The sequence below is a fragment of the Trematomus bernacchii genome, unplaced genomic scaffold (genome assembly GCF_902827165.1).
Source record: "Trematomus bernacchii unplaced genomic scaffold, fTreBer1.1, whole genome shotgun sequence".
NCBI classification, from domain to species: domain Eukaryota; kingdom Metazoa; phylum Chordata; class Actinopteri; order Perciformes; family Nototheniidae; genus Trematomus; species Trematomus bernacchii.
In genome coordinates this window covers 10,540,971-10,566,970 of record NW_022987714.1, presented here as the reverse complement: position 1 = coordinate 10,566,970, position 26,000 = coordinate 10,540,971, and the positions used below count along the sequence as shown (strand labels likewise).

The 26,000-nt window shown below is 41.0% G+C and overlaps 3 protein-coding genes across 4 annotated transcripts; all 3 read right to left on the bottom strand.

Moving 5' to 3' along the window:
- Positions 1 to 880: 880 nt before the first annotated feature.
- Positions 881 to 8,733, bottom strand: mapk12a (mitogen-activated protein kinase 12a). Its single transcript, XM_034141633.1, has 12 exons — positions 8,189 to 8,733; positions 6,660 to 6,789; positions 6,506 to 6,564; positions 5,761 to 5,872; positions 5,627 to 5,656; positions 4,208 to 4,255; positions 3,854 to 3,968; positions 3,183 to 3,254; positions 2,980 to 3,059; positions 2,284 to 2,362; positions 2,025 to 2,198; positions 881 to 1,895 (listed from the first exon to the last, which is right to left on the bottom strand). The coding sequence occupies exons 1-12, from the start codon at positions 8,305 to 8,307 to the stop codon at positions 1,828 to 1,830; spliced, it is 1,086 nt and encodes a 361-aa protein (XP_033997524.1). The 5' UTR covers positions 8,308 to 8,733; the 3' UTR covers positions 881 to 1,827.
- Positions 8,734 to 9,067: 334 nt separating this feature from the next.
- On the bottom strand, positions 9,068 to 18,170 carry selenoo1 (selenoprotein O1). Its single transcript, XM_034141630.1, has 9 exons — positions 17,367 to 18,170; positions 16,801 to 17,004; positions 16,532 to 16,709; positions 16,018 to 16,148; positions 15,448 to 15,725; positions 14,516 to 14,678; positions 12,118 to 12,303; positions 11,703 to 11,859; positions 9,068 to 10,353 (listed from the first exon to the last, which is right to left on the bottom strand). The coding sequence occupies exons 1-9, from the start codon at positions 17,918 to 17,920 to the stop codon at positions 10,114 to 10,116; spliced, it is 2,091 nt and encodes a 696-aa protein (XP_033997521.1). The 5' UTR covers positions 17,921 to 18,170; the 3' UTR covers positions 9,068 to 10,113.
- A 219-nt stretch (positions 18,171 to 18,389) lies between these two features.
- trabd (TraB domain containing) lies at positions 18,390 to 25,936 on the bottom strand. Of its 2 annotated transcripts, XM_034141632.1 has the most exons (10): positions 25,866 to 25,936; positions 24,830 to 24,870; positions 24,426 to 24,492; positions 23,530 to 23,696; positions 23,067 to 23,207; positions 22,644 to 22,754; positions 22,394 to 22,533; positions 21,414 to 21,586; positions 20,671 to 20,767; positions 18,390 to 20,590 (listed from the first exon to the last, which is right to left on the bottom strand). In XM_034141632.1, the coding sequence occupies exons 2-10, from the start codon at positions 24,851 to 24,853 to the stop codon at positions 20,404 to 20,406; spliced, it is 1,107 nt and encodes a 368-aa protein (XP_033997523.1). In that variant the 5' UTR covers positions 24,854 to 24,870; positions 25,866 to 25,936; the 3' UTR covers positions 18,390 to 20,403. The 2 variants fall into 2 exon arrangements, with proteins under 2 accessions (XP_033997523.1, XP_033997522.1); XM_034141631.1 differs by lacking the exon at positions 25,866 to 25,936 and having other exon boundaries at positions 24,830 to 25,273.
- Positions 25,937 to 26,000: the final 64 nt, after the last annotated feature.

The window sequence follows — 26,000 nt, the reverse complement described above, 5'->3', positions numbered from 1 at the left end:
CCTCCTCACAGTGACAGTGCATGGTGAGGTCTGAATCTACATTAAATGCTCCCTATTCTTATTCAACATGCTAACATTTACTTAGCATTAAACAAAAAATAGGAGCTACAGCTGACACCTATGTGAATGTTGGTGTTTTGGAGGTATTAAGTCTCATACCAAATTATTTGACATAGTTTTGACCTGAAGTGGAAAAGTTTGGGGGTCACCATATTCAGAACACATTAGGCCTGTGCAATATCCTTGAATGTCAACTAGATGTTGAAATATTATAATGGATAAACAAACACTTAAATGCTGGTCGCACTTGATTAAAAGTCAGAGGATTCCCAACATTATAAGAATTTGAAGTATTTGAAGCAGATATCATGGAATATAAGCCAGTATTTGTCAAGATGTAGACCAAAGTGATGGACCATTCAACATTACTATCCCTAGAGAGCTACAAATGTAGCCTGGTCATGGCTTGTTTATGTGCTGCCACCTAGTGTTAGTTTACAAGAGTAACACACAAGTCAAATGTATGCCTTAACTCGACTACAGAATGGATAAATCCTTAAATGTTATCTTTAAAAGAGGAAAAGTTGCCTACTTAACATATACATGTGACTTTTGTAAGTTTAATGTATCATGCTTTGGAACGTTTTAGCAGGAATCCTGCAGCAAAAACGTTTAGTGAAAATATGCTATTCTTTGCATTATGGGAAATGTAGTTTCCCCAGGTTGCCCTTTCAGAGCTTGACAATCGACCCTTGAAACTGAAAACCCGGATATCTCATCTCTTGTAAACCCCCCAGCTTTATTAAAGAACACTAGTATTAGTCCACAGTTTTAACACTACAAAGGTTTGGTTGTCAGAAAACAAGAACAAAATCATGTAGGCAATTTTTCAAAGATATTCTTTAATGACAAAAATGCATGACTGGTGCAAAAATGAACAAAGACAATGTGTTGTGTGCTTCTGCTGGCTTACACTAGATAATGTTGTTTTTTCGTGACACAGAAAGTGTTACGAAAAAACAACATTATCTAGTGAAAACATTATCTAATGAAAAAGTGAATTCACAGGCTGCTGGGATGGATTTCGTACGGCCGGCAGCTCAGTATTGTTTTGCGGTTATCTTAAGGCCACTGATATGAATAAGGAGGTCAGAGCAGACCTGTAGACTACACACAGACACACACATGCACACAAGGACGTCCACAATTCCGATCAAATGTCTTTCGAGGACATCAAGTCCCTGAAGGGGAAGCTAGTTCACAAAACATCATATTACAAAAACACGTATCCTCATTATTTCACATTTGCAGCGTGTGGCCTCGTCCTGGATCTATAACATTTAAATGATGCCTTAACGGATATACATTACTCAAAAATAATCATCTATATTAAACAGACATTTTACAAATAAGTTGACTAAAATATCTTTGTTTTCTTTAATGTAGTTGATTTGAACTCAAACCAACTGGAAGCTTGTGATGTATTTGGTGAAAACTAAATGTACCACTGAAGTGAAACTGAAATGGAACTTAAATAAGTAACTCAAGTAATATAACTCGTGATCCCTGGATTACTTAATTACTTATTAAGGATTGAGGAGAGACCTGACTGACATGCTGGCATTGACAGATTCTGAAGTCAGGAAGTAAGCAACTGGTCCAACATGATGTTGTAAAATCCAGAACATGGCAGCTTGCAATTATTAGAGAAGTGTGACTGGATCCACTTGCATTTAATAAGCCTTGTGACAAAAGTTTGCAGATCAAGATAAAAAAAAAAGTATTAGTTTGTTCTGGTCCCATGCTGCTCAGCTGAGTCTTTGTGTCTTACAGCGAGGTTTCCTTGGACTCTGGCATTACTGGCTTGAAGGTCAAGATCTCTGTGAAGGTATGACCTAAAGAAAGAAGCACAGTGCTGATCATTAAAACATACACCTCTTATCTCATAGCTCCTTTCTCTTTCAGCCTCCATTTCTTTTGCTCCCTTGCACCATTATCAGTCCCTGCCTCCCCGCCATCCTTACGTTTCCACTGGTCCAGGGGCTGGTCTGTGTTGTCTAGCGAGTGGTCGTATGGCTGTGCTTCTGTCTCCTCCTCTGGTTCTCTGAACTCAGTAAAGTAAGGCAGCATGAGTGCCTCAGCAGCCGTTGCCCTGCTCTCCGGATCCAGCAATAACATGCGCTCCAGCACTGACACGGCTGAGGAGAGAGTGGAAACTGGAGGTCAAATCACAGTTTGACTGTCGAACTGAAGATGGATCAGATGAAAAAAGGCTGAGCCTACCTTGTGGATTATTTGTGGAAAACGCTTTCTGAGGGTCTTTCTTTTCCAGTTTTGGGAGGCTTTGGATGTAGCATTTGGCCTAAGAAAAGAAATTAATGCATTTAATGCAACATAATCCCACTGATTTAACACCATTTTGCTTTTAATTCCCTTTGCGGATTCGGGGGCATGATTGGGGGCTATAACACAATCAGGGAGTTTATCTTTAAAAAGGACAGTTCATCTCTCAATAAAAAATAAACTATACCCACCAACCATATCGCTGAGCAAAAGGAAGGGCTACTCATAGACAAGAAGCTCTCTTAAACTCGTCTAAACTGCAATGTTACAGCTCAGCCGAGGAGGACGCCATTAATGTTAACATCTCACACTGTAAGGAGCATGAACCTCTTTCTACCAAACTTCCTTTTGAGGCGCAGTTTGGTAGAAAGAAAATAGTTTCTATGAAAATTCATTCATCATTTCCAGAAAGAGACAGCGCTGTTTTTGTGTTGTATTTTTTTGGCACTTTGAGTACAACAAGCCAAGTGCCCTTTAGTTCCATCATAGTCAAGAGGAGGAAGATGTATCTGCGGGGGATATCCTTAAGTCTGAAAATGTTGCCAAAACTATTTACATTGTTAAAAAAGCACCACAGGTGAGAGGAAAAATATGTGGTCCCTTTAAGTTCCTGTGTGTTGCATAATGTGTACTCACATCCTCAGATTGTAGTTTTGATATAAATTCCTGAGTTGGTGTTCCTGTGAGCTTCATGATCTCACTCAGCTGATCCAGATCTGAGGACCAGGGGTCAAGGGGTCAAATAGGATTAGTCACACACACATTTTTTAAATAATTCAAGATTTATGTTGAGTCTGCAAAAATATAAACTGAAAAGGTTCAGTGTGGTTAAAGGATACGGTCGCTGCCTTTAAACAGAGGTTTTCCTTGCAGCATCTCTGCCATGATGCAGCCCACAGACCAAATGTCCACTGGGAAAGAAGGAGAAAAAAAAAACACATTTTAGAATTTCTGATGCCTTCTTAAGGGATTTCAAATAACAGTGCATTGTGGGCCAGGGATCAGCAGCAATGGGTGCATGCAGTACCTACAGAAAGCAGCAATAAAAGGTAATGTGTTAAGAGATCACCACCTAGTGGGTTGTATTTACTATTACCATTTGACTTTAACTAACAAAGATGTTTTTTAACACACGTACCAAAGAAAATGTAACATTTTGTAGCTTCTAGGAGGGATTTCAGAGAAAAGTCATGAAAGAGGAATGCACTGAAGGCCTCAATAGACCAGAATGCACGGCAATCATAGTCTTTAGCAAGGAATCAAAGTAACTGAGAACAAGACTCAGCCTGTTGACGGCAGGTGGTAAAGCTCATTCTGGGATATGTAGTAAATCACTTGCTAAGGCAGACCGCTTTGCCTGAGGACAAGTGCGAACACTTCAACAACTAAGTCATGTAGCATCTTCTAACAGAACATGATTCAGCGCTAATTGGCACCATGGAAGATGACACATCGTTGAAAGATGAAAGAGAGAGGGAGAGAGTTTTCTCTTTAATTAGCTCTTCATTACCCGTCTGAGTGTAGTGCATCCAGCTCAGGATGACCTCTGGGGCTCTGTACCAGCGAGTCACCACGTACCCCGTCATCTCGCTGTCCGCCTGCCGCGCCAAACCAAAGTCCAGGATCTGACAGGACACGCAGTGAAACACAGCAGCATTTACATATTGCTTATAATGAGCTAACACGTCTGGTCATAAGACTGTAGGAACTTGTCAAAACATTAAGAGTGCGCAATGACATTCTGGGCAATGCAATTAGGATTTTTATAGTTATGAATATTCCCTTGTATGTAACTCCGTCAAATGAACATCTTAAAATGAAGACACAAGTTGTTTGTTAGGGTTATCACAGTGTGTTACTGTACCTTGAGCTCACAGTCTTGGTTGATGGCGAGATTTCCTGGTTTAAGATCCTGCAAAAATGAATGTGAACAAAATGTGACTGAGTGTGAAGAGAAAAGCAAGAGGAAACTTAAATACTGTAAATGAGTAGGGCATAAGATCATACGGGAAGCAACTATTACCAATAAGATAATGTGTGAACGGGCTGTCATAGATTTTCACTACAAATGATTGTGGACAAAAATAAGTACCTGAAAATGACATTATTTTAGAGAATTTAAAGGTCCCATGTCATGGCCATTTCTACTGATCATAATTCCATTGTTGAGGTCTACTAGAATAGATTTATATTGTGCAATTTTCCAAACTCACATTGGTTTCTCAAACAGCATCTCTGTATAGTATGTGTATTCACTCTCTGTCCTAAACGGTTTGTTGGAGCTCCTGCCCCCCCCCCCTCCCTGTGAGCCCACTGTGCTCTGATTGGTCAGCTCGCCCACTCTGTTCTGATGAGTCCACCACCGTTACAGCGGAACATCAGTGATTATGTGTTACAATGGCGTTTGTTAGCAACCAGAAAATGACACCAGTAATGACAAGCAGATGAGAATGCTGCGTGGGGTCTGGGTGCCGTGTTGGCAGGACGTTGCGAGGAGCAGACAGTGTGAGCTAGCTTACTGGTGTGGTTTCCTGGTTGCTGCGTGGGCTCGGCGAGACAGCGAGACACAGCGAAACCCAGCCCGAAACCAGCCTGAGCACACACACACACACACACACCCGCAGCCTGGCGGGACGCGGCGAGGCTGTGAGTCTGTGTGTGTGCTCACACACAGACTCACAGCCTTGCCGCGTCCCGCCGTCCCACTGAGAAATCCCCGGAGCTGCAGCTGAGAAAAGATTGAGTGCGTGTGTGTGAGGAAGTCCGCGGATTGGTCCAAACGGCTCCGCGGACGTAACGTAACGGCTCCACGCAATTGGTCCATTTGGGTCGTCGTTACGTCACTTAGTACCAGGTAGAAAAAGAGAAATCTCCAACGAGGCGTTCTGGGGCAGCATAGACAGGTCTTTTCTGTGTTAGAGTTTTACTCGCTACAGGGTGTACTTTGAGGGTTTGTGACTTTGCAGACCGTTTACATGCATAAAAAGCTACATAACACACAAGGGGACGGGTAATAACCGGAAAAGCATGACATGGGACCTTTAAGGCAATAATAATAATGCTATTGGTCAAATGTATCTTTAAGTCTGTTTATTGTGCATTTAATCTCTTTTATGGAACATTTTTTATAAAAAAGTGAACAAAACGAACCATAACACAAAAGGACAGGGACATTTGATGAAACTGAATTGCATATTATTGATGTATATTGTAGCCCTATTGTAAAAGCAACCATTATCTCACACAAATATAATGGATGTATATGAAATAATAAAATACTTACCCTGTGAATTATACCAGCAGAATGAATATACTGTAATAAAAGAATAAAACAGGGATTTAAGCAACAGAAAAAATAAACTCAAGTTTTAAAGGAATAAATAGTTCCCAATGTACGATCAAAGTAGAGCTCTCCACCTTCAGCCCTTTGAGCATCTGATACACCAGATACTGAATCTTCTCTTCTGACAGCTTCTGCAGCTTCATCAGCTTCCCCAGGTCTGTCCCCATGAACGGCATCACCAGGTAACTTGAGGAAGAAGGAAACATGATCAACAGGATGCAACTTTGAAATATCTTCTACAAAAAGCTTTACACAGGCTGAAGTAAATGGAGTCCCATTTATTTACAGTAAAATACACCACAACATCTATTAACAGACTGTCATAATAATAATAATAATAATAATTCATTTATTTTATATAGGCGCCTTTCAAGGCTCTCAAGGTCGCCGTACAAATACAGTCAACACCTCCAAATCACATGCATTTTTGCTAAAGAGCTACTATTTAAAACACTTCCACATAAACAGTGTCGCACGTGTTCGAAGCGTGCCTTCACAAGCGTTAGACTGTTTATGCCATTAGTGTTTTTTTTTAAAAACACTTTATTTATTGTTTTTTCCCACACATAACACAATAACAGGAGATGATACATGCCATTAGTGTTTTAAGAGATTTAAATAAAAATGCATGTATTTGGGAAGTAGTGAGTATACAACTGGATAATATGACTTGGATTTTTCTTCAAATGTTCTTCTCAAGGGAACATAGGGTGAGTTATTGATGATAATGGATCATTTCAGGGGTCATTTTGGCGTGTGAAGTATTGATTTAATAGCTAGCTGCTGTGCTACAGTGCCAGAAGCATAAAGAAGACTTACAAATCATGAAACCTGTCCAGAGAGAGGTCAGCAGTAAACACATCCAATAGTCCGATCACCTGCAACAGACAGAAATACACAATTTATTACACCAGTCTTTAGTACAAACTGTAAAACTACAATATTAAAAAAAAGCCTGATTATGCTGACTCACATTTTCATGTTTCATGTGTTTGAGGAGCCTCAGCTCCCTGTATGCCCGCTTGGCAAAGAGCTCCGACTGGAAAGGTCTGTACAGCTTCTTGATCGCCACTTTGGTTCCTGTTCTGGAGTCCACTGCTGAGCTGAGGGTGACAATAAATCAGAGGGTGTGACACAGCACATTTAATATCTTACACAGAACTGACCGATGAGGAAATAAATAATAATCCAATTTGAATATTCTGTCACTGTGGAAACACCTTTGCTCTGATATGAATCTGAAGAAGGTACACAGTATCTTTCTTGTCTTACATGTAAACAGAGGTGGGAGAAGTACTCAGATATTGTACTTGAGTAAAAGTAGAAGTACCACAGTGTAGGAATACTCTGTTCCAAGTAAAAGTCCTGAATTCAAAATGTTACTCAAGTAGAAGTACAAGAGTATTAGCATCAAAATATACTTAAAGTACCAAAAGCAAAAGTAGGCCTACTCATTATGCAGATTGGTCCATTTCAGAATAATACATATTATATGTTTTGATTATAATTATTGATGCATTAAAGTGTTATCAAAGCTGGTAAAGTTGCAGCTATTTTTAATGACTTAGTATACTGCAGGGTAGCTTGTGAATTTACTCCAGGTGTAACTAAAGTCTGATTTAAGTGTTGATTGTATTTCACATCATTAATACAAATCTGACAAGTAACTAAATGTATTAAATTAATACAGTGTAGTAAAAGTACACAATTTACCTCTGAATTGTAGTGGTGCAAAGGAACAAAGTAGCATACATTAGAAATACTCAAGTAACGTACAAATATCTCAACATTTCCTTAGTTCCTTCCCCCTTCTGCATGTAAATAGTATACTTCCTTCATTTTACATGCACCCTTGTCACTTACACTTTTTTTTAATTTCTTAAAGTATATTGTAGGTTGACTCGCGAAAGGAGTTTTAATTGCCAACAAATACTCTGTAACTGACAATAACACCTTAGAATCTTCTGATCAGGCGCGCGCACGCACACGCACACACAAGCTTGTTTCATATACCAACAATATCTCGGAGTTGTTCATGTGTTATTAAGTTGTATTGAGTCCTCGGGGCAGTAAGACCCGCCCCCAGAGTTAATCATTGATAACAAAGGGGCCGCATGCTGCGAGACGCACAAAGGTGCAAACAAAGCTGCTTTTCATTGTTGTGTATCCCTAAACTCGGGTTGTGAGCGCACCTATTTCACCCGGAACCATGCACACATGTGCTCTTCATAATTAAAAAACCTTTCAGAGGTGGCTAAAGATGACAGGAAGTCAACGATAAAGCGAAAGGTATCATGTGCAAGTGCAAGTGTCTCCATCATATAAGGAAGTGAAGCAGCGTGTGTTCAGCGGAGCGCAGATACTTTTCTTTTGTTTGGCTGTGGCAGAGCTTCTGCCTGCATGGCACCATCTGTTCCGTCCCTTTCTTTGTTACACTGCTCCCCACTCACCCCGCAGTACGATCAGTTTAAATCGTCTCCCTGTAACGCAGAATTCACTCACCATACTGTCCCGTAAGCGCCGGTCCCCACCTGCCTCAGCTCCCGGTACCGATCCGGTACTTCCCATGACGTTTTGTTGACTTCTTGGCGGTAATAGCCGGGTCTAACTCGCTTAGACATGCTATATATAAAAAGTAAACAAAAAAAGTCTAGTAGAGGCTCTTCCTTGGTTATTTTGTCTACTGCGACGCTACACACCCAAGTCCCAGATCCCACCTATGCGCTCACCCTAGATCAGTGCGCAGCTCTGCGTGTCAGCCGCTAAGGGCGCACCCTGAGGTCACCCATAGCCACTCCCGAGTCTTGCGGGGAGGCCTGGAATTAAAGGTGAACGGGAGAATGGAATGTGTGAGTAATACGAGACTCGACTGACAACATTACCTTGAAACCGTTTTGTAAGTGCGCACAGTTTGGAGAGCAGCGTTTGGCACATGCGCTGGGTTTGAGTGGCAGCGATTACTATGTTCCACGTTGTTTGAGCATGAGTAAAATGAGAAGATTTTTGAGACTTGCTGGGACATGAGTGTTTCTGACGCCCTGGGCTGTAAACACTGATAGGTGGTTACATAAATACTAGGCTACTCTGTGACAGGCTTCCAGGAAACAGAACAAGGAAACTGTGGCGTAATGTACAAACTTGTAAATGTCACATTGTGTAAGCTTAGTCCATGTGACATTTACACACAGAAGACACGTTTCAGTATGTTTTTGTGTGCAGTAATCCAATTATAATGTTATGTAACACAGAAACGTAAAAAGTTCTTTGAATGAATAAAAAAGCTATGTGAGGTCTGTATTTGTATTAAGGCTATTGTTAAGGAAGAGATTAAACATATTTCATAATTTTGTAGGAAAAATAAAACTCTGGAACTAAACCTCATTGGGTTTCAATTTGTCAGTCCAGCTTTAATTTTGACTTATAAAATCATTTTTATTGACAAACTAACACAATGACCCTCTTTCAGATATGGCAAGCTATTATTAGTGCTGAGGCATCACGGTTAAAACAAATTCATGAATTAGGGTCACATTTATGCCACATGCTGCAATAAACTTCACCTTAGAACGTTTTATTTTCAAAACCCGATTTCTACTTTGCTCGACAGTCGTCTCTAGGTTAACTGCTCACTGAACATGTTCGGTGACACTGTGTTGTTTGTGGCTCTGTGCCTATACAGTGGTGCTGTGACAATGGAAAAGGCAAATGTTTCTACAACAGGAGAATATTGTGCGTGTTTATCAACTGCGGCTTGTTTGATCATAATCATTCACCCAAATACATTCTTAAAATCATCATATCTTTCTCTCTCACACACATGTTGTTTTTTGGTTTCTTTTGAGGTGACACCCCACAGTTTTTCAGAGTCAGACAGGTCACTGAAGGACTTGTTGCCCGAGTCGTCATTAATACCTTAACAAATCCCAAGCAGGCAGGGAACGATCTGATTGGCTTCTTAGTGTAGTCACAGTTTTTCTTCAAAAATGCGTTTTGATTCATTTTCAAACTATTATTATTTTGTGCCATTCATGTTTAATGGTCATGTTTTTGCCCCCATTAATGCGTCTTGTATTCAAGGGGATCAGCAAAAACACTCATCGACCAAATTCCTTATATTAGATCACTTTTGATGTTAAAGCCAATCATATATAAGAAGGACTTTAAATCCATTGTCCTGCAATCTTCAGTTACAGAGACAAGCTTTTCATATAACCTAGCATATATCATATTTGTATTTGCTTTTGTGCACCAAATTAGTCTCACTCCCTGTCTGCCTTGTACGAGTTGGGTAACCTGTGGGGTGTCGCGCCTCATGCTAACTTCCAAGACGCTGCCTGCCCAAGTAATAAAGAGTTGTACAGACATAAACATATTTAAAACACCTTATACCTCTCATTATTTTAGGCAGGAAACAATCAAGGAAGTTATTACGAAGATCATGTGACACAGATTTCATTGGCCCAGGTTGGGGGCTTGCTGTCGTAGGGAACAGGAGTTCTGGCTGTTGATGAAGATGAAGATGCCGCCGCCGCCTCCTGCTGCTCCTCCTCCTCTTCTTCATCCCTCTCCCCCTGGTCGGTGGTCTGGCCTCGGCCCACCCAGGCAGGACTCTCCAGACCGGGCTGTGAAGAGAAAGGCTTCTGCAGAACTTTGAGGACCCGCTGGACCTGTAGCACAGAGAGGAAGTGAGAGCAGGTGAACACCCTGAAAGTGAAACACTGAAGGGAGCGGAGGAACTGAGGGTAACTTAAAGGTCACCTATCATGCTATTTTTAGGCAATAGCATAGGTCTCAGATATATACAAATATATAAAAAACATGTCTATGAAGTGTTTTGCTCAAAATACCGGGGACACATATTTATGTATAAAAGACATCAAAAAGTGCATTTTGCATGATAGGTCCCCTTTAAAGGGATAGTCTGAATGTTTGTGAGTAGGGTCAAATTAGGTAGTCAAGTTAGATGGCGGTCAACATGCTTGGTGAACACACAAAAGCTGACCATATTGGACTGTTGCTGCTGTGGTCAGGGGAAGCAGCAAAATGTATTTGATCCACCTAAAACAATCTTTATCAGTGTTAGTGTACACTATATTTAGAATATTTATAGTGCTTTATCTTGCCTGGAGACAACTTTACAATCCATGTTTCTGAAGGGGAACTGAAGCTGTTGTATCCATCTATGCTCTTGTCAAAGCAACCCATTTTACTTTGCAGAACAAAGGGATTAGTGGCTTTCAGCATAGATGAATACAAGTGCTTTAGTTCCTCATCAGAAGTAGCAGTCTGACAGCAAGGTAAAGCAGTGAGAATACTCTAAATATAGCGTACACTTTACAGATTATTTTGGTGAGCTTTTTTTAGCTGGTGAAAATACGTTTCTGATGCTCACATCCAAAGGAGAACATGGCCTGTGCAGTGAGTCCTGTCTTAAAGCTACTCTAGGTAATATATTGAATACGTTTAAGTACCAAATACAAAATCACTTAAAAACAACCAAACTATCCCTTTAAGTGTCAAAAAGAAGAAAGCCCCAAGCCACTCTTATGGCAAAATGGTAGTAAAATGTAATTCATATGGCTATTTCATATTTATTCATGCTATGATTGAGCTGTGTTAACAACCAATATGTAGCAGCAGAAACAATCTTCTCCAGACTGTTCACAAAGCATTAATAACTTAATAGTCGTCTACGTTTTACTATATGAAAGAATAGTGTCCTGGAACTTTCTTCTTTCCCACCAAAGAGCTTTTTGTGTCCAGTGCTACGGATGTTTTTATTTTTTTGAATATCTCCTTAAATGTATTGTAATCTTTGCTTTACTACCCTGAAACTACTAGCAATTCAAAAATGGAGGTCCTGTATAAAAACGTTTTTTCCAGTAACATATTAATAGTTATTCTAAACTCTAATGCAGAAAAGTTTAAACTCAAACAAAGACAAGTTCATTTGACATTCAGGGTTTCAAGTTTTTCACCAAAAGGTCCAAAGCATCACAGCGGATCTAAGCCTGACCTCAGAGAAGTCTCCATTTTCAGCAGCCTCAATTGCATTCTGGGCGATGTAGTTCCTGAGCACCACGCGAGGGTTGGTACTGTCCATCACCCTCACCCTCTCCTCCTGCAGCGCTCTCACATCGCTCTGGCCCTCCAGCTCCCGCGCCAGACGCTTCCTGCGGGGGTGATAACACAGAACAGTCAGAGGGTGGAGCCATGTCGGACTCAACAGCCCGTTTCCTCTTCTTTCTGTCTGTCCGCCCCCCCTATCAGTCACACTTCCACCCATCACCACCCACCCACCAAGAAATCTCTTATCCTCTTCCTCCACCTTCTACCCCTTGTTTCACATGCCAGCTGTTGTTCTTACTCATCATTTCCTTCACATATCTCACCTTTTCCCCCTCTCTCTGCATAGTAATGTTCCCCCTCACCTATAGCGTGTGATCCAGCCGCTCCAGTCCTCCGCATGTTTGCTTTGCAGCTCTTCCTGGCTGGTCTCCATCAGGTCTTTCAGTTTGCTGAGCATCTCCAACTGCCTCGCAATTGTCGCCCTGTCTGAGATCATCTGGAACAGCGCTGGGTTGCTCTGAGCCATGGAGAGCAGCATGGCCAGCTCACTGTCAACAACAGGCAGAAATCACAACGGTTAGAATCTTTGTTGGCCTGTTGGAGAAAGCAGAGGAGCGGTGCAGCCAGCACAGGCAATCAAGGTTTTAACTGTGGTTAGAAACGTTATGGAACGTGACGTAATCTGAGGCAACAAGGTGAGCTGAACAAAGACACGATTATTTCACTGACTAGACCAACATGTATAAAATAAAGATTTGGTAAGGCAGGAAATCAGATTAAAAGTCTAACTAATTTCTCTAAATCTGATGTTTACAATTTTCCCTTAATGGCGGCTAATAATACCAGGCATAATTAAGAGCCTTCCACACATTAATGTGAACCACTGATGCCGGCAAAGTGGTGGGCCTCAGGACGCAACCTAGTGAGCCACACTGGTACTGCAAAATGTAAAATCAAACTTATGTTTTCCATCATCTAGCTTTTAGTCATTTATATTTTAATTAACAATGTCAAATGCATTATTTTAATGACCAGTTACCAGAAAATGATTAAAACTCATCAGGTAGAGAAATCTTTTTTTGTCACTGATAGCTTAAGTTTCCATGGATGCAGTGACACAAGATTCTATTTTTGTAACTAAAATATGATTATGAAGAAAACCATTCGCCAGTCAAAGTTTCAAAGCATGTGGTGAGAAAACATGACCCTAAATACATAAAACTTAAATTCATAATGGCAGCCTGTGGCAGGTGTGGGTAAGCAGCATATGTATTTATGTAATTAAAGCTGACAGTGGTATATGGTAACACATATGTGACCTGCTCCATCGAAATCAGTCGCATTGACCCGAAGATACATTTTGAGTTGTATACACTGTTGGAAAGAGGAGATTCCTAGCTTTCTAATGATATCAGGATTGTTTTTGTACTCCAAATATTAAGCAAAATATGTCACATTATATAATGACTGTTACCGAGTCATCATTTTGAGAAAAAGGCCTTCAAAGTTTCCTCTTCTCTGGAAGCCATCGATCTGATTGATTATTAGCGGAGCAAATTATCAAAATACTACGGAGGAAAGATATTTTCGTTTGGATTACTGGTCTGGAGGAAGCTCGCGAGAGTGTGTGCGTGTGTATACGTGTGTGTGTGTTTGTGTAATTTTGCGTTTGTGTGCACAATAACGCAAAATTACACAAACACTCCCGAGAAACACCGACTGTTGTTATGCCTGCTGTGACGTCAAGTTACTCCGTTCTCCGCTTGTAATTATGCCGTTACAAGCTTCATAGTTGTATTTATCTTCTGAATTTACCGAAACAAGTTTAATATTCTGAAAGCCAAGACTTTGTTTAATTGAAGGCAGATAAACAAACTGTAACGGACCCTGCCGTGTTATCTATGATTACTATACGCCTTACATTCATAATTTCAGCCGGAGGGAGGGGGAGCGGCGCTGCGGAAGAGCAGGGTGCGAGTGAGAGGTGCCTGTCATCTTCCCTTTACAAGCTTCAAAAATGTATTTATCGTGTGATTTTGGAAATAAAAGTTTCATATTCTGAAAGCCAAGACTTTGTTTATTTAAAATCAAACAAAACACCCGAACCCCGAAAAACTATTTCTTTACGCAAATCCACGTTTATTTTTAAATGAGCCGTTGGGACTTCCGACTGATTTCGATAGAGCGGGTCACATTTTTACAGCCCAGTTCATTTTTTTTCTCCTTTATTTGGTAGGTTGTGAACCTCTGCTGTACACAACAGCTAATGACATGTTTGTATTTATCTAACAAAAGAAACCGATCTAGAAGGTAATATTTAAAGAAGAATGAACATTGACCAGGGACAAAACTTCATATTAATGCTAAATGCTTTATGGAAAATGAATCTTAAAGCTGTGAAATGTTAGTGTTGGCAATGTTTTGATTTAAGCTGTCCTGAACTGACCAACTAAATCAATCAACCCAAACTGATGCACTGTGATGCATACATTTAGCTCATACCTGTACACAAGACCAATAGTCTAAAGCCCTATTAGTGGCACTCATAGGTTGCAATGTGCAGAACAAAAGTTTTGGATAGTCTGAAGATATTACTAATCTTTTTGTATTCTTATACTGTAACATGAAGGTGATTAAAGATAAATAAATATTACATTCTATTACTTATCACCCTTAAAATCTCAGCTGCGTTTTATTTCCATTCTGTGATGTAACGATATAGACAACACAGAGTGTGGTTGTAAAATATGTCTTGCTCACCGTGTATCCATAGTGGGTTTGTTGGCAGCCTTGAGCTCCTCTAAGGAGGCGCACTGCTGCAGCAGGAGCTCTGTGGCCATCCTCACCAGCTCCTCTTCCTCTTCACCCTCAGTGGGACAGGAAATCTGACTCAAGCTACGGAAGGTGTTGGTGAAGTCAGCTCCTGCAGCACGGGGACAGAAAAGCTTAAAACAATGATTCAATATATCATGTTGATAAAGTGATTGATGGAATATGTTTCATTGCAGCAATATGTGTATACATTACATCCTCAAACCTTTTGCCTCTAAAATAAAGAAAGCTCTCTCATCTGACTCTATTACTGTGTAATTAGCTTGTAGAAATAAAGCGGTTGTTAAGATAACAGTTATATTTGGAAATTAAATATTTGTATCATATCACTGAAAACTCATCTCTTTCGACTCCACTTTGAGCAATAAAATGAAAAAAAAGCACCAAAAAAAAGCACTTGGATACTAACAAAGCACTTATATACTAACAAAGCACTTACATACTAACAAAGGACTGGCTTATCTAAAGCCAGTTGAGTAGCACTTAAAATGGTTTGGCTCTATGAAACCTGATGTACTTATATGATTCTGTTTTCTTCAAGTTTGTATCTTCTTGGTCGAATGCACTTATTGTAAGTCGCTTTGGATAAAAGCGTCAGCTAAATGAAATGTAATGTAATATCAATAAAACATATATTATATAATGAAACTAATCTAGTGCCTCTTAAATCCACAATCAAATTACTTTTTGCTTTTGCTCCAGACTGTTTCCTCCCCCGTCTACACTAGTATTTTGAGGGTTTCTTTCTTTAGATATATGGTTATTCTTCATTCTTTTGGTCACAGTAAATGTGCAGTGAAAATGTGATATTGTGGCAGCCCTACTAGCAGATATATAGTGATTATCCACCAATATCCCACCTGTGTTGTGCATGGTCTGCAGCAGCTCTGTGATCAGGATCTCATCCTCCGGCTCGTCCTTCTTCAATAAGCCCAGCTTCTTCCTCATGGTCTCCAGGTAGAAGCCGTTGTACAGATCGAGGTACTCATCCACAACTTCCTCAGCCCGGTCCGGTGGCAGCTCTGGAGCGAGAGCCTCCGCCAGCTTCACCAGGTTCCACCTGCAGATAGCTGGCTGCGCCTGGTAGGAGTATCGGCCGGAGTTGTCAGAAGCGTTGCAAATGAAATTTGGATCAAACCTGAGAAGAAAAGGAAAGTAGAGTTTTATAATTAGTCATGGAGACTGTAAACATCCAAAAATATGTGTATTATGATGTCCTGATTCCGAACTACTTCTACAGTCCCCTCAAAAAATATTGGAACAGCGAGGCCAACTCCTTTATGTCCAAAACGGTTCCAATAGTTTTGGAGGGGACTGTATATGCTAAAATAGGTTGTCGCAGAAAAGATAAACAGGTCCTTTGACTCAAATATGAAATAACCATACAGGACCAACAGAATTTGACTAATTGGACAAAGCAACTCGCTAACCTGTCCATGAATCCATATGGACCGTAGTCCAGTGTGAGTCCCAGGATGCTCATGTTGTCCGTGTTCAGGACTCCATGGCAGAAACCCACACACTGCCACTGAGCCACGAGTCGAGCCGTGCGCAGCATCACCTGCAAACAGGGAGGGAAGAGTAATCTAACATAAGAGGGGTGAACAGAATATCCAGAACCATCTGAATACAACCCCTGGGAAGTATGCATGATGTGATTCATTACTAATTAAATAAGGAAAATGTCATCCAGAGTTTAATGCCTTGTTATTGTCCTAATCTCATATTGAGCATAGGTCACAGTGACTCAGCAGATTCTGTTATTGAACCACCCACAGCAGCTTAACAGGATAAGAGGATCCAAGCTTTCTTGGCTCCAAACTGTAACGTGAAGCTGGCAACCTGCTGATTTGATTAAACCTTTGGAAACATTTCATTCTTTATTCAAGTGCCATTTTCCTGGCTGGAATGTGTATGCTGTCAGTTGAGAGTGTGTGCCCTGACCTCTCTGAAGAAAGCCACGTTCCTCTCCACCCTATCTGGGTGATTCCGCTGGATCTCAGGGTAAAACATCTCAATGACATAATCCATCATCTGACTTCGGATCTCATGACGTCCATAGCTGGGGCCCTGACGACCCGTAGATTCATCGGCCTGCTTGAAGATCTCAAAGGATCCAAACCTGCTCAGAGAACGCACATTTTAAATAAACAACTAGTGTGTGTGCATCTAAAGAAACTATGATAGATGAAAGGGGGACAACATGGCCTCACCTGAGGAAGGTGGGGGCAATGCGGAGGACCACAGAGCATCTCTCGTTACGAGGGTTCCCGCTGTAGTACACATCTCGTACAACCCTGCTGTCAGAGGTGACTACGGAGCCTGCTCTGGTGGTGGGGACACCCAGGAAGAACATCACCTCGCTGCACAGGAACTCTCTTATACTGGAGCGCAGGACCTTACGTCCGTCAGCTTGTCTATGGAGCACAGAAAAGACATAGAAAAAAACAATGTTCCTGATTATACAGATAGTAATATAGGTCGTTTGACCATTTTCAATATACTCATTAGGATTATATTATATTTAATTTAGCTGACACTCTAATCTTAAATTAGTCACATTTAGTGCAATTAACTAGGGATACGTATCAGACCAGCAAGAATCTTAGCTTCCAATAACTTGTTTGGTGCTGTCGAAAAAGGTTATTTGTATAGAAAAAAGGGAAAGTCTCAGCATTTTTTTTTTGTAATCTGTGCGGTGTATTTCATTAAAATGGTAAAGGAAAAAATAATTCTGCCAACACAAAACAAACTGACACAGTAACACTTCCCGGTGTACCTGGAAAAAGGAGTCTTTCCAGCTCCTTTCACCTGAATCTCCCACCGGCCGCTCGGGTTTTCCCGGAGCAGGTCGGAGTCTTGGCCGGGAGGGACCTTCACCTCGCCCAGGTAGATGGCCGCCCCGTCGCCCAGCTGCCCGGCGAACTGGCCGAACTGGTGTCCGCAGTAGCAGTGAGCGGCGGTCTCGGAGCCCGGCATGACACTGGACCCGCTGAGGTACTCCGGCCCGAGCGGGTCGGTCATGACCTCCTCTCCGTTCAGCCCCAGCAGTGCGAGAGCTTCGTGAGACACCGCCACGAAGCGAGGCTTGGTCACCGGTTGCGGCTTCACCCGGGAGAAACACGCGCCATTCACCTGCCGCACCCCCGGCTCCTCGGACGAGTCCAGGGGAAGTTTCTTGAGCGCGACGTTGTCGAAGTCGAGCTTCTCCAGCGGGGACCGACTCAGCGCCAGACCCATGTCGGCCATCCCGGCCGTGCCGAGCAGCTTGCACGCGGACACACTGTGGTTAAAGATGCGAAAGTGTCCAAGCCGAGGAGCTAAATAAGCCATCCAAACAAGGCCATCTGTCTGGGTATGTTGTTCACTGGCAGTGTTACGAAGTGGTGGTCACCTGTCCGGCTTTCATAATAGCTGCAATAAACTACAGCGGATGTTTGCTAATCGGACTGTGTTACATCAATAGTTGTCCGGAAACAGGAAAGAAGGAAATATGTTTGCCGAAATGAAAACCAAATTACTATTATAACCCAGATGATGGCGCTGTTGAACTGATTACTATCATAATTGTATATGGATTATTATATTAAAAAACAGAAACCTCTACCTACGTTTCACCTTTGCGACATTTCTTTGTCTGTGTATAGTAACTCATTTTTAAATGTATTTTCACCACAAAGCTGTACAGCTAGATATGTTATTTTAATAAATCAAAATGACTGGTCCATAGGAAACGTAATCATTACTGAGTTCATTACAATTTTTGGGGCTAACATAATGAAACAGGGTTTTAAAAAAAAAATGAATATTTACTTAAATTCTTTAATAATTAATTGCAGAAGTTATGTTGTAATGTTTGGTTTAACAATGACAACACCACATTAGGACTTGGGGAAGTACGTTTTACGGAAAAGCCTGGCACTCATAGTTTTCCCTTGACAATTCTGAAACATTAAACCTTTGGAAATGATGAGACATGTTTAAGTTTGACTGTTTTATGCTGCTAAGGGACCGAGAGGCATGACATCATCTGTTCCCTATATCCTCCTCTCTAACTTGAGCAAAGTACTTGATTTATATATTGGAAGATAGGTTTTATATGAGTTAGTTTAATTTGAGGAGGTCCCAATAATGTTTGTGGCACTACTTAATTTAAGTCCAATATTAGTCCACTGGACCCTTTCACACATTAAAGACAGCCAATACATTCCTTTCATGTCTCTTATAAATACATCTAAACAATTCCAGTACTGTACATAAAATCACTTAACATTAAGATTGGAAATACCTTAAAAATCTATGTTGGTTTATTGCACTGCAACCATGTACAGTATATCGTCTTGGATTTATTGGGACATTTCTTACATAACAAAGCTCCCGGCATGTAATTTAGTTCATTTGTACACATGCAATAAGCAGGTCAATGTTGGAAATATACTGTAAAGCCTCAGCAGATGAGGCCATCTGAGGGTCAAAGGCAGCAGTGATAGCAGTGTAAGGCTTTACCTCCCAACTCTGACCAATCTGAACGGTCCGTTTCCTTCATAGTAGTCAAAACATGTCCATAACAAATCATCACAGTCAGTCCTCACCTTGAGCGAAAACAAAATACTTGTGTTTCTTCTATCATCTCAATACCCATTGCTAATTTACAATCACACAGGCAAGTCATAATGCATAATTATACCATAAAAAGTACAAACAGCTGGTGTGCTGAATGACGTTCTCGTGGAGTTTTTGAGAAAGGTCTTTCTGTAAAAGCATATTTTTGTGTCAAGTATGAACCCTTACTCACAGGTGGAGCCAGTTAGAACCAACACATGAGGATACCTCATATTGGAGGTACAATCAATTATATAAATGTTATCAAGTGCGTTGCTCATCCTGAGGCACATTTATGCCTGTCCTGCGTCAGGTCCTAATGCATGTAAAAGTCATGCGTGTCATATCTGAAGCCAAGACAACACAAGTCGATTTGGGGCAACGGTATTTATAAAATAGGCCTTATATAGAATTATATAAAGACAGAATATTAGAAAAATTGCATTGACCTGTGGTTGTTGTCTGTATAAGATGCATTTAACACATTTTTGCCAGTCCATTCAGTACACCCTTAGCCCTTAGTGCTGAACCATGAGGCACTTATCTGTGCACATGGGAAACAAGTGTGTGTTATGTGTGTTTAAAGAATGGTGGACTTTAAAATATTTAAGAAAATGATGGTCAGCCATGCAATTTAGAGATTTTCTTCATTTACCTCACACCATGAGGGTCACTTGCTGCTCCAGTCTTAGATTATATTGAGTAAAAGGAACGTTTTGACTGACTTGATATTTGACACTCTTTTCCTCTCCATATGCTTCATGTACCATAACAATCTCGTATAAAGTGCTGGCCTTGAAATTGGACTACTAACAAATATGCTGGCTGGCACCATAAAAGAGGAAGGAATAAGACAAATAAAAAGTGTGTCTGTGAGAAAATGTCTAATCCGGGCACCTGACTGATGATAAATCTGTTGATATTTTTCAAATAAAAACTCTATGTATGTAAAGTAAATATATTCAGAGGGAATTATTGGCCTTTGTAAACCTTACAAAATGCGGGGTTTGCACAAAATATGAAAGAAAACAGAGTACCGTCATGGTTTCTTTGGCAGTACGGCCCTGCTGCGTGTACAGGGACATCAATACGAGGTGGGGGGTGTTAACCCCCTGAGGTCCTTGTTAGTTCATATCGTGGGCTGATGAAACCTTTCCCCCAGCCCAAACTCCTGTTTTTAAGGCCATTGGTGAAAAATGCATACTGTTAATAGGTCAAAGGTCATGTGGGCTAAGAGGGGGTGGCCGTATAGTCTCCAGTAAAGATTCGACTGCAGGTAAAGACAGCACGGTTCGGCCCAGACTCCCTCCAGCACGGTAGCAGGCATATCCCAGCATCCCCATCACCACGCCCTTTATGACCGTACGCAGCACCCAGCCGAAACGTGAGGGCGGCGCCACACTGAGGAGGAGACATACGGACACATTCAGCAACTGTGAGTGTTTTTATTACAGTCTACATCTGATATGTAACACACTCACCTCATGATTTCAGTTATGTTGAGCTGCTTCTCCCAGTTTCGTTCGATGCCAGGGACGTGACCCATCCCTACGACTCCCACCACCACTGCAGGCACTTCTGTGAAAAAAAGAAAAAGAAGTATAAAATATTTTGTTACATAGAAAATCAACACTTCTTTAAACTTCTACAAAACCAAAGGTTATTTGACAACTGAGAAATGTTTCATCAAATCCACCAGGGATACATTTCAGTATAAATGCCCTGAATGTCTGGATACTGCCCTTTTTTGACAATGCATTAATTAATGAGGAACATTGCTAAGATTATTCACAAAGTATCAATTCCTGTGGTATTTTTAAGCTAAGTAAAGTTAACAGTTCCACCCTCTTTATAGACAATATGACTCAGCATGTTGGTCAACAGCGTCTGTAGCATTCGGTCGGCTGTTTACGCAACTATTTAGAAACACACATTTCACAAGATACACTACACAGTAGGTTGACACGTCTTGTTACGGAAAATCTATATCAAGCACAGTTACGCAATTCTGACGCACTATTTAAGAATTACAATAAAATTACATTTGTTTTTCAAGACTAATGAGCAATGTATATGTAAAACAACCAAAATGAATAGCAGTATTTTATGATGTGAATAAAACCATAATGTACACAAGGTGAAAACATAAAGAACAGGATTAGGGAGCTAAAAACTTGAAAGAAAAATAAATAATTATGTTTTTGAAAGGTGAAATGATACGCACTCTGGGCATTACTGGGGGTCTCCACACAGCGTGTAGCCTGGCGGAGTGTGTGTGTGAGGTAGATGTCTCGCTCGGCCACGATGGTCTGGTGGAGAGCAGGAAACTCTCCGATCATCTCTGACATGGTCTGCTCCAGCAGGTCCTTCTGTTTGCACTTCTCCACGTCCTCTTTACTAAACACATAACAACAGTAGAGAGTAAAGGATAAGGAACAAACAGTCAAAAAGGATTGGGTCAGATGAAGTTTGCAGGATTTTTTTCCAAATCATGTTCAATTTAATATTTTTTTAAACATTTATTAATGCCTTCTTTTAAAAAGTCTGCATACAAGATGTAAAAAAGGTGAAATAAACCTCTTGAAAGGCAAAATAATAATAATACATGATATTTATATAGCGCTTGTCAAAGTACTCAGAGGCATTAATAAGTCATTTTCAATTGCACTTTTTTGCAAAATGATGCAATCAACTGCACTTGGAGAAGCCTTTTACAGTGTGGCCAACCCGTTGTGTTTTCAGTCTAGAAATTTAAAAAAGTCGGAGGCTCAATGGGTGGACAGCTTAAATTTGTGGGGATTGAACATACGGTACTTCAAAGCATATTTTCTGGTTGGGTCTTTCTTGCCTGGCAGAGAATATAGCAAGCTCAAGAAATCTCGAAAGATGGATTCACAAACACTTTATGCAGCTAGCTTCCAGTCAGATCTCACAGACATAGGCAGTAGGAGGAAGAATTGGCAGAGTTGCATGTAAGATATGTGTGAGCGCACATTCCCTAATCCTACAGAGAAGTCAGTTAGCTGTAGCTGCATTTTATTCCAGGGCAAAGCATTGACTATTTAGTGGTCATCTCCCTCTCGATCATCTCAGGACGTCTAAATACAGCACTTCTCTATTCTCTCTTGGAAAGCAGTATCGAGTAATAGATATTGAGAAAGTCTCACAAAATGGTGTGGTACGACAAAATAAACATGAAGCTACCTGATTGGGTCAGAGAGAAAGCAAAGACCCCACGCCAGACGGGCTTTCTGCCACAGACTGAGAGCTGCGATGGCTCTCTTGAACGTCACGGGGATCGGCCTGTCGCCAAGGTGAAATTTACAGAACGGTACCTGTCCAGCCTGTGAGGGAAGAACAACTTCAAGAATAAAACATTACAAAATAAACACAAAATATATACAGCCACTGTCCACCTTTTTTTAGATCTGCATATCTTTGGTGCATGTTTTACCTCTTTGAAGGCCTCTCTGAACTCTCCTCCGGGAGCCATACCCAGTTGCTCTGTGATGTGAGCTGAAACTTTAAGCAGGAGAATCTGCATGAGGCCGGACATCAGCCCATTCTGAAAAACACAGGACAAAAATAAACATTCAGAGAAACACAGCAATGCCTTCAGAGGTCATTCTTTAAAGATGAGTTCTGAAATACACAGATTTCAGGGCACACATTACCATAGTTAAAAAAAACTAGAAGAAGAAACTAAATAAAAAGCTCCAACACTTAATCCTGTTTGTGCATCAGAGACATTTATTTTACCATTAAGAATGAGTGCCTGAATGAGTCACTTTAAACAACATCCTTACTGCCTTATCCACAGTATTCGGTACTTTCTCGATTGCCATTGGTACTGTCAGTCCATCTTTCTGAGTCTAACCTGTTTGATGGCCTGCTGAACCTTATCCAGATTTATGTCTTTGGCTTCCCTCAGCAGTGTAGCCTCGTCCATCTTTAGCATAGACACCCTGTACTGGCACAGCTCCACCACCACCACGTCTGGCTGCACAGCGCGGATCGTCTGGGAGGCAGGGAAATGCAAAATTAAGAAACAGAGACATAGTGGGCAAGAAAGAGAAATAAATGGCAAATGAGCAGTGAGGGAGGAAGTAACAACTGAAAATCAACGAGGAAGAAACAAGACTTATGCTTGGCAAGAGAAGAATGCCAACCTAATTACAGTATTAACAGTCGGGCCAACTCATCTCCCAGGCGCTACTGTACAGCACATTCTCAGAGTTACTCCATTGTTTCACTGACAACTCATAGTCTATCACATTTTAAAAGGGTGTAAGCGGGAACGCGTACTGAACGAATCCTGTTGTAAATTCTCATTGGCTCACCATTGCCACATCCTGCTTGCTGCTGTCGCTGAAGTGGGCCGTGCCCACCAGGTAGAGGAGGCTGCCGTCCGGAGCCGTTAGAACGGAAACCGTCTCTGGGAGCTCAGGGGACGCCTGGCGGCGCTGGGACCGCAGCTGCCAAAGCAGCTCCATTGCTTCACCATCCGCTGGACAAAATAAAAGAGAGTTTTAAAAGGAGCTGAAATATACAAGGGGACAAATATAGTTTTGATGGCTTACAATAACTACTATATTGTTATAGGAAGAATATATTTTCATATTTAAACACATTTGAAAAGGTTTCTCTTTTAAAGTGCATAAGCTAAAGTTATAGTAATTTACATTATACACACAGTTCTTTTCACATAAGCAGTGTCTCTGCTATTGATGGAGTAGATTAACTCCACATAATCACACTTCACAATTGGGTTACAGATAGTAAGTCAATGTTGACAAATCTGGGTATCACTTGCACACCAGAAGAAAAGTCAGTTTTTTAACAGTATGTGGATGTGGGAAAAAAGTATATTAAGAGAACACTAACAAAACCATCAGCACATGCATTTGCGTGGGGTAAAACTGCGATCTTAAAGTATGAAGTGTGATTATGTGGAGTTAATCTACCATTGCTCAAGGAATTTAAGTAGTAAGTCCCTTTCTTGTACAGAGCAAAGAATGTATAAAATGTGTATTATTGTGTCACTATTTAAATTAGAAATAAATATCGAAAAGCCTGCTGAATTCACAGCCAGGTTGATAAACTACCCAAAACATGTTTAATATGATATTGAATTGAAAACAGACACATGACGTGGCAAACAGACACTTAAAAAACAGGTATTACGAAATCTTTCTGATGAAATACAGCATACACACTGTAATTTAAAAAAGCTTACAGAGTCCTGGAGGCAGAGAGGGTAGTTCATCTTCTGAAGGGTCCTCCGATGGGCCGACAGACTCATCCTGTTAGATGTCAAAACAGCAAACAATACGCCATTTAAAACACAGGGCATGCTATATCTGTACTAGATTAAGAGATTATTTATTTCCAAGTCTAGCCAGTTTGAGAAAGACAGACTGATTGCACATATTCAAGTACCTGCTTGGGGCAAATTCATATGACAATGTTTGAGAAACAAATTAAAGATAGCACCGTTAGCACCAGAATAAATACATGTGTTTTACATCATAATAAACACCCAACACGCTGTCCAGTGTGAGCATCCGGCAGAACACCAGTCAACGTATAGTCTTTCACTCACAGACCCACACAAACACAACGATTGGAAGTGTTACAAACCTCTGAATTGTTGTCTTGATCCATTTTTGGAGCACTGAAAGCTGACAGAGAGCAGGAGGAAGACATGCGTTACCACTCAGCAGTGAGACGTTCACTGACACAGCTGGCTACAGTGCAGCGTTAGTGACTGCTGACGTTGCTTTAAAACGCAGTGTAAACGCAGTTTACAAATGTCCAGCTGTGGCGTCAAAGGTAGTTTCAGGACTGTCACTGATTTATAAACATTGGACTAACTAAAAAATGTTTCGTTATCTCCAGATAGGTTATCACTACGAAGAAAATGTTAGCAACACAAGGCACAGTGCAGCTAAAGACGAAGTCACTTGAAGGGGGCAGGTTAAGCTAGCTTTACTTCCAGGTACGGAAGCATAGATATATATGTACGGAAGCACCCAGCAAGTACGGTGGCCGTTGAAGGCGATTTGTGTGAATGGCCGTAGTGGCCAAACGATGTTACTACAGCTTCCGTGACGTAATTTTGACCCAAAATACTTTTTCCCATCGACTTACATTGGGAAGAGACGCTGTAAATCAGTAAACTACCGAGCACGAGCATTGTTATAGTCCTCATTTAAATCATTAGGGCTATTAAAAGTTGTTAAATGCGCTAAAAGCCAAAACCAGAGTTATTTTTCTCTCTTCATTTGACTGAGCGGGAGACCGGAGGCGGGGCTTAAGGAAAACTCAACTGCGCATGCTCTATAAGCAAAAGCCCCCGGATGATCCGGGTACTTTCTGAATCTACAGTCGCTCCATTTTGAGCTTCATGCGAGCAAATGTCATAGGAATTAACGGGATGGATCCCTCCTCCAACGCTGTATCCAGTTCTCTTTATATATCCATGGTTTACTGAAGTCTCATGGCTAGCTACCGGATGCTAACTTAAGCTAATTTAAGGCTAGCAAGCCCCGTAAGTATGTCGTGAAAACGTAATCGTTGGAATAGATCAATTTCACAACAAATGCTGACATTATTAAGTACAATACATTTGCTATCATACACAATAGTTGTCTCAAAACAAATATAAAAAACTTACTGGTTAAGCCAGCCCGTATGTCGGTGTGCTCCTCGCCACTACAGCTGCATTACAGCAAGTGCTCGGCTGAATCTGACAGCCGCAGTGCTTCCTGGTACATGTAGTCATTCATTCAGTCGACCCACACATTTATTT

Coding starts and splice junctions, on each gene's coding strand:
- mapk12a (XM_034141633.1), bottom strand. CDS start 8,307: ATGTCTAAGCGAGTTAGACCCGGCTATTACCGCCAAGAAGTCAACAAA. Junction 6,565..6,659: donor AACACATGAAACATGAAAAT/GTGAGTCAGCAT, acceptor TGTCTGTTGCAG/GTGATCGGACTATTGGATGT. Junction 2,199..2,283: donor TTCCACAAATAATCCACAAG/GTAGGCTCAGCC, acceptor CTCTCTCCTCAG/CCGTGTCAGTGCTGGAGCGC.
- trabd (XM_034141631.1), bottom strand. CDS start 24,895: ATGTCTTCCTCCTGCTCTCTGTCAGCTTTCAGTGCTCCAAAAATGGAT. Junction 22,534..22,643: donor TCAGAGAGGCCTTCAAAGAG/GTAAAACATGCA, acceptor CTTCCCTCACAG/GCTGGACAGGTACCGTTCTG. Junction 20,591..20,670: donor AACATAACTGAAATCATGAG/GTGAGTGTGTTA, acceptor TCTCCTCCTCAG/TGTGGCGCCGCCCTCACGTT.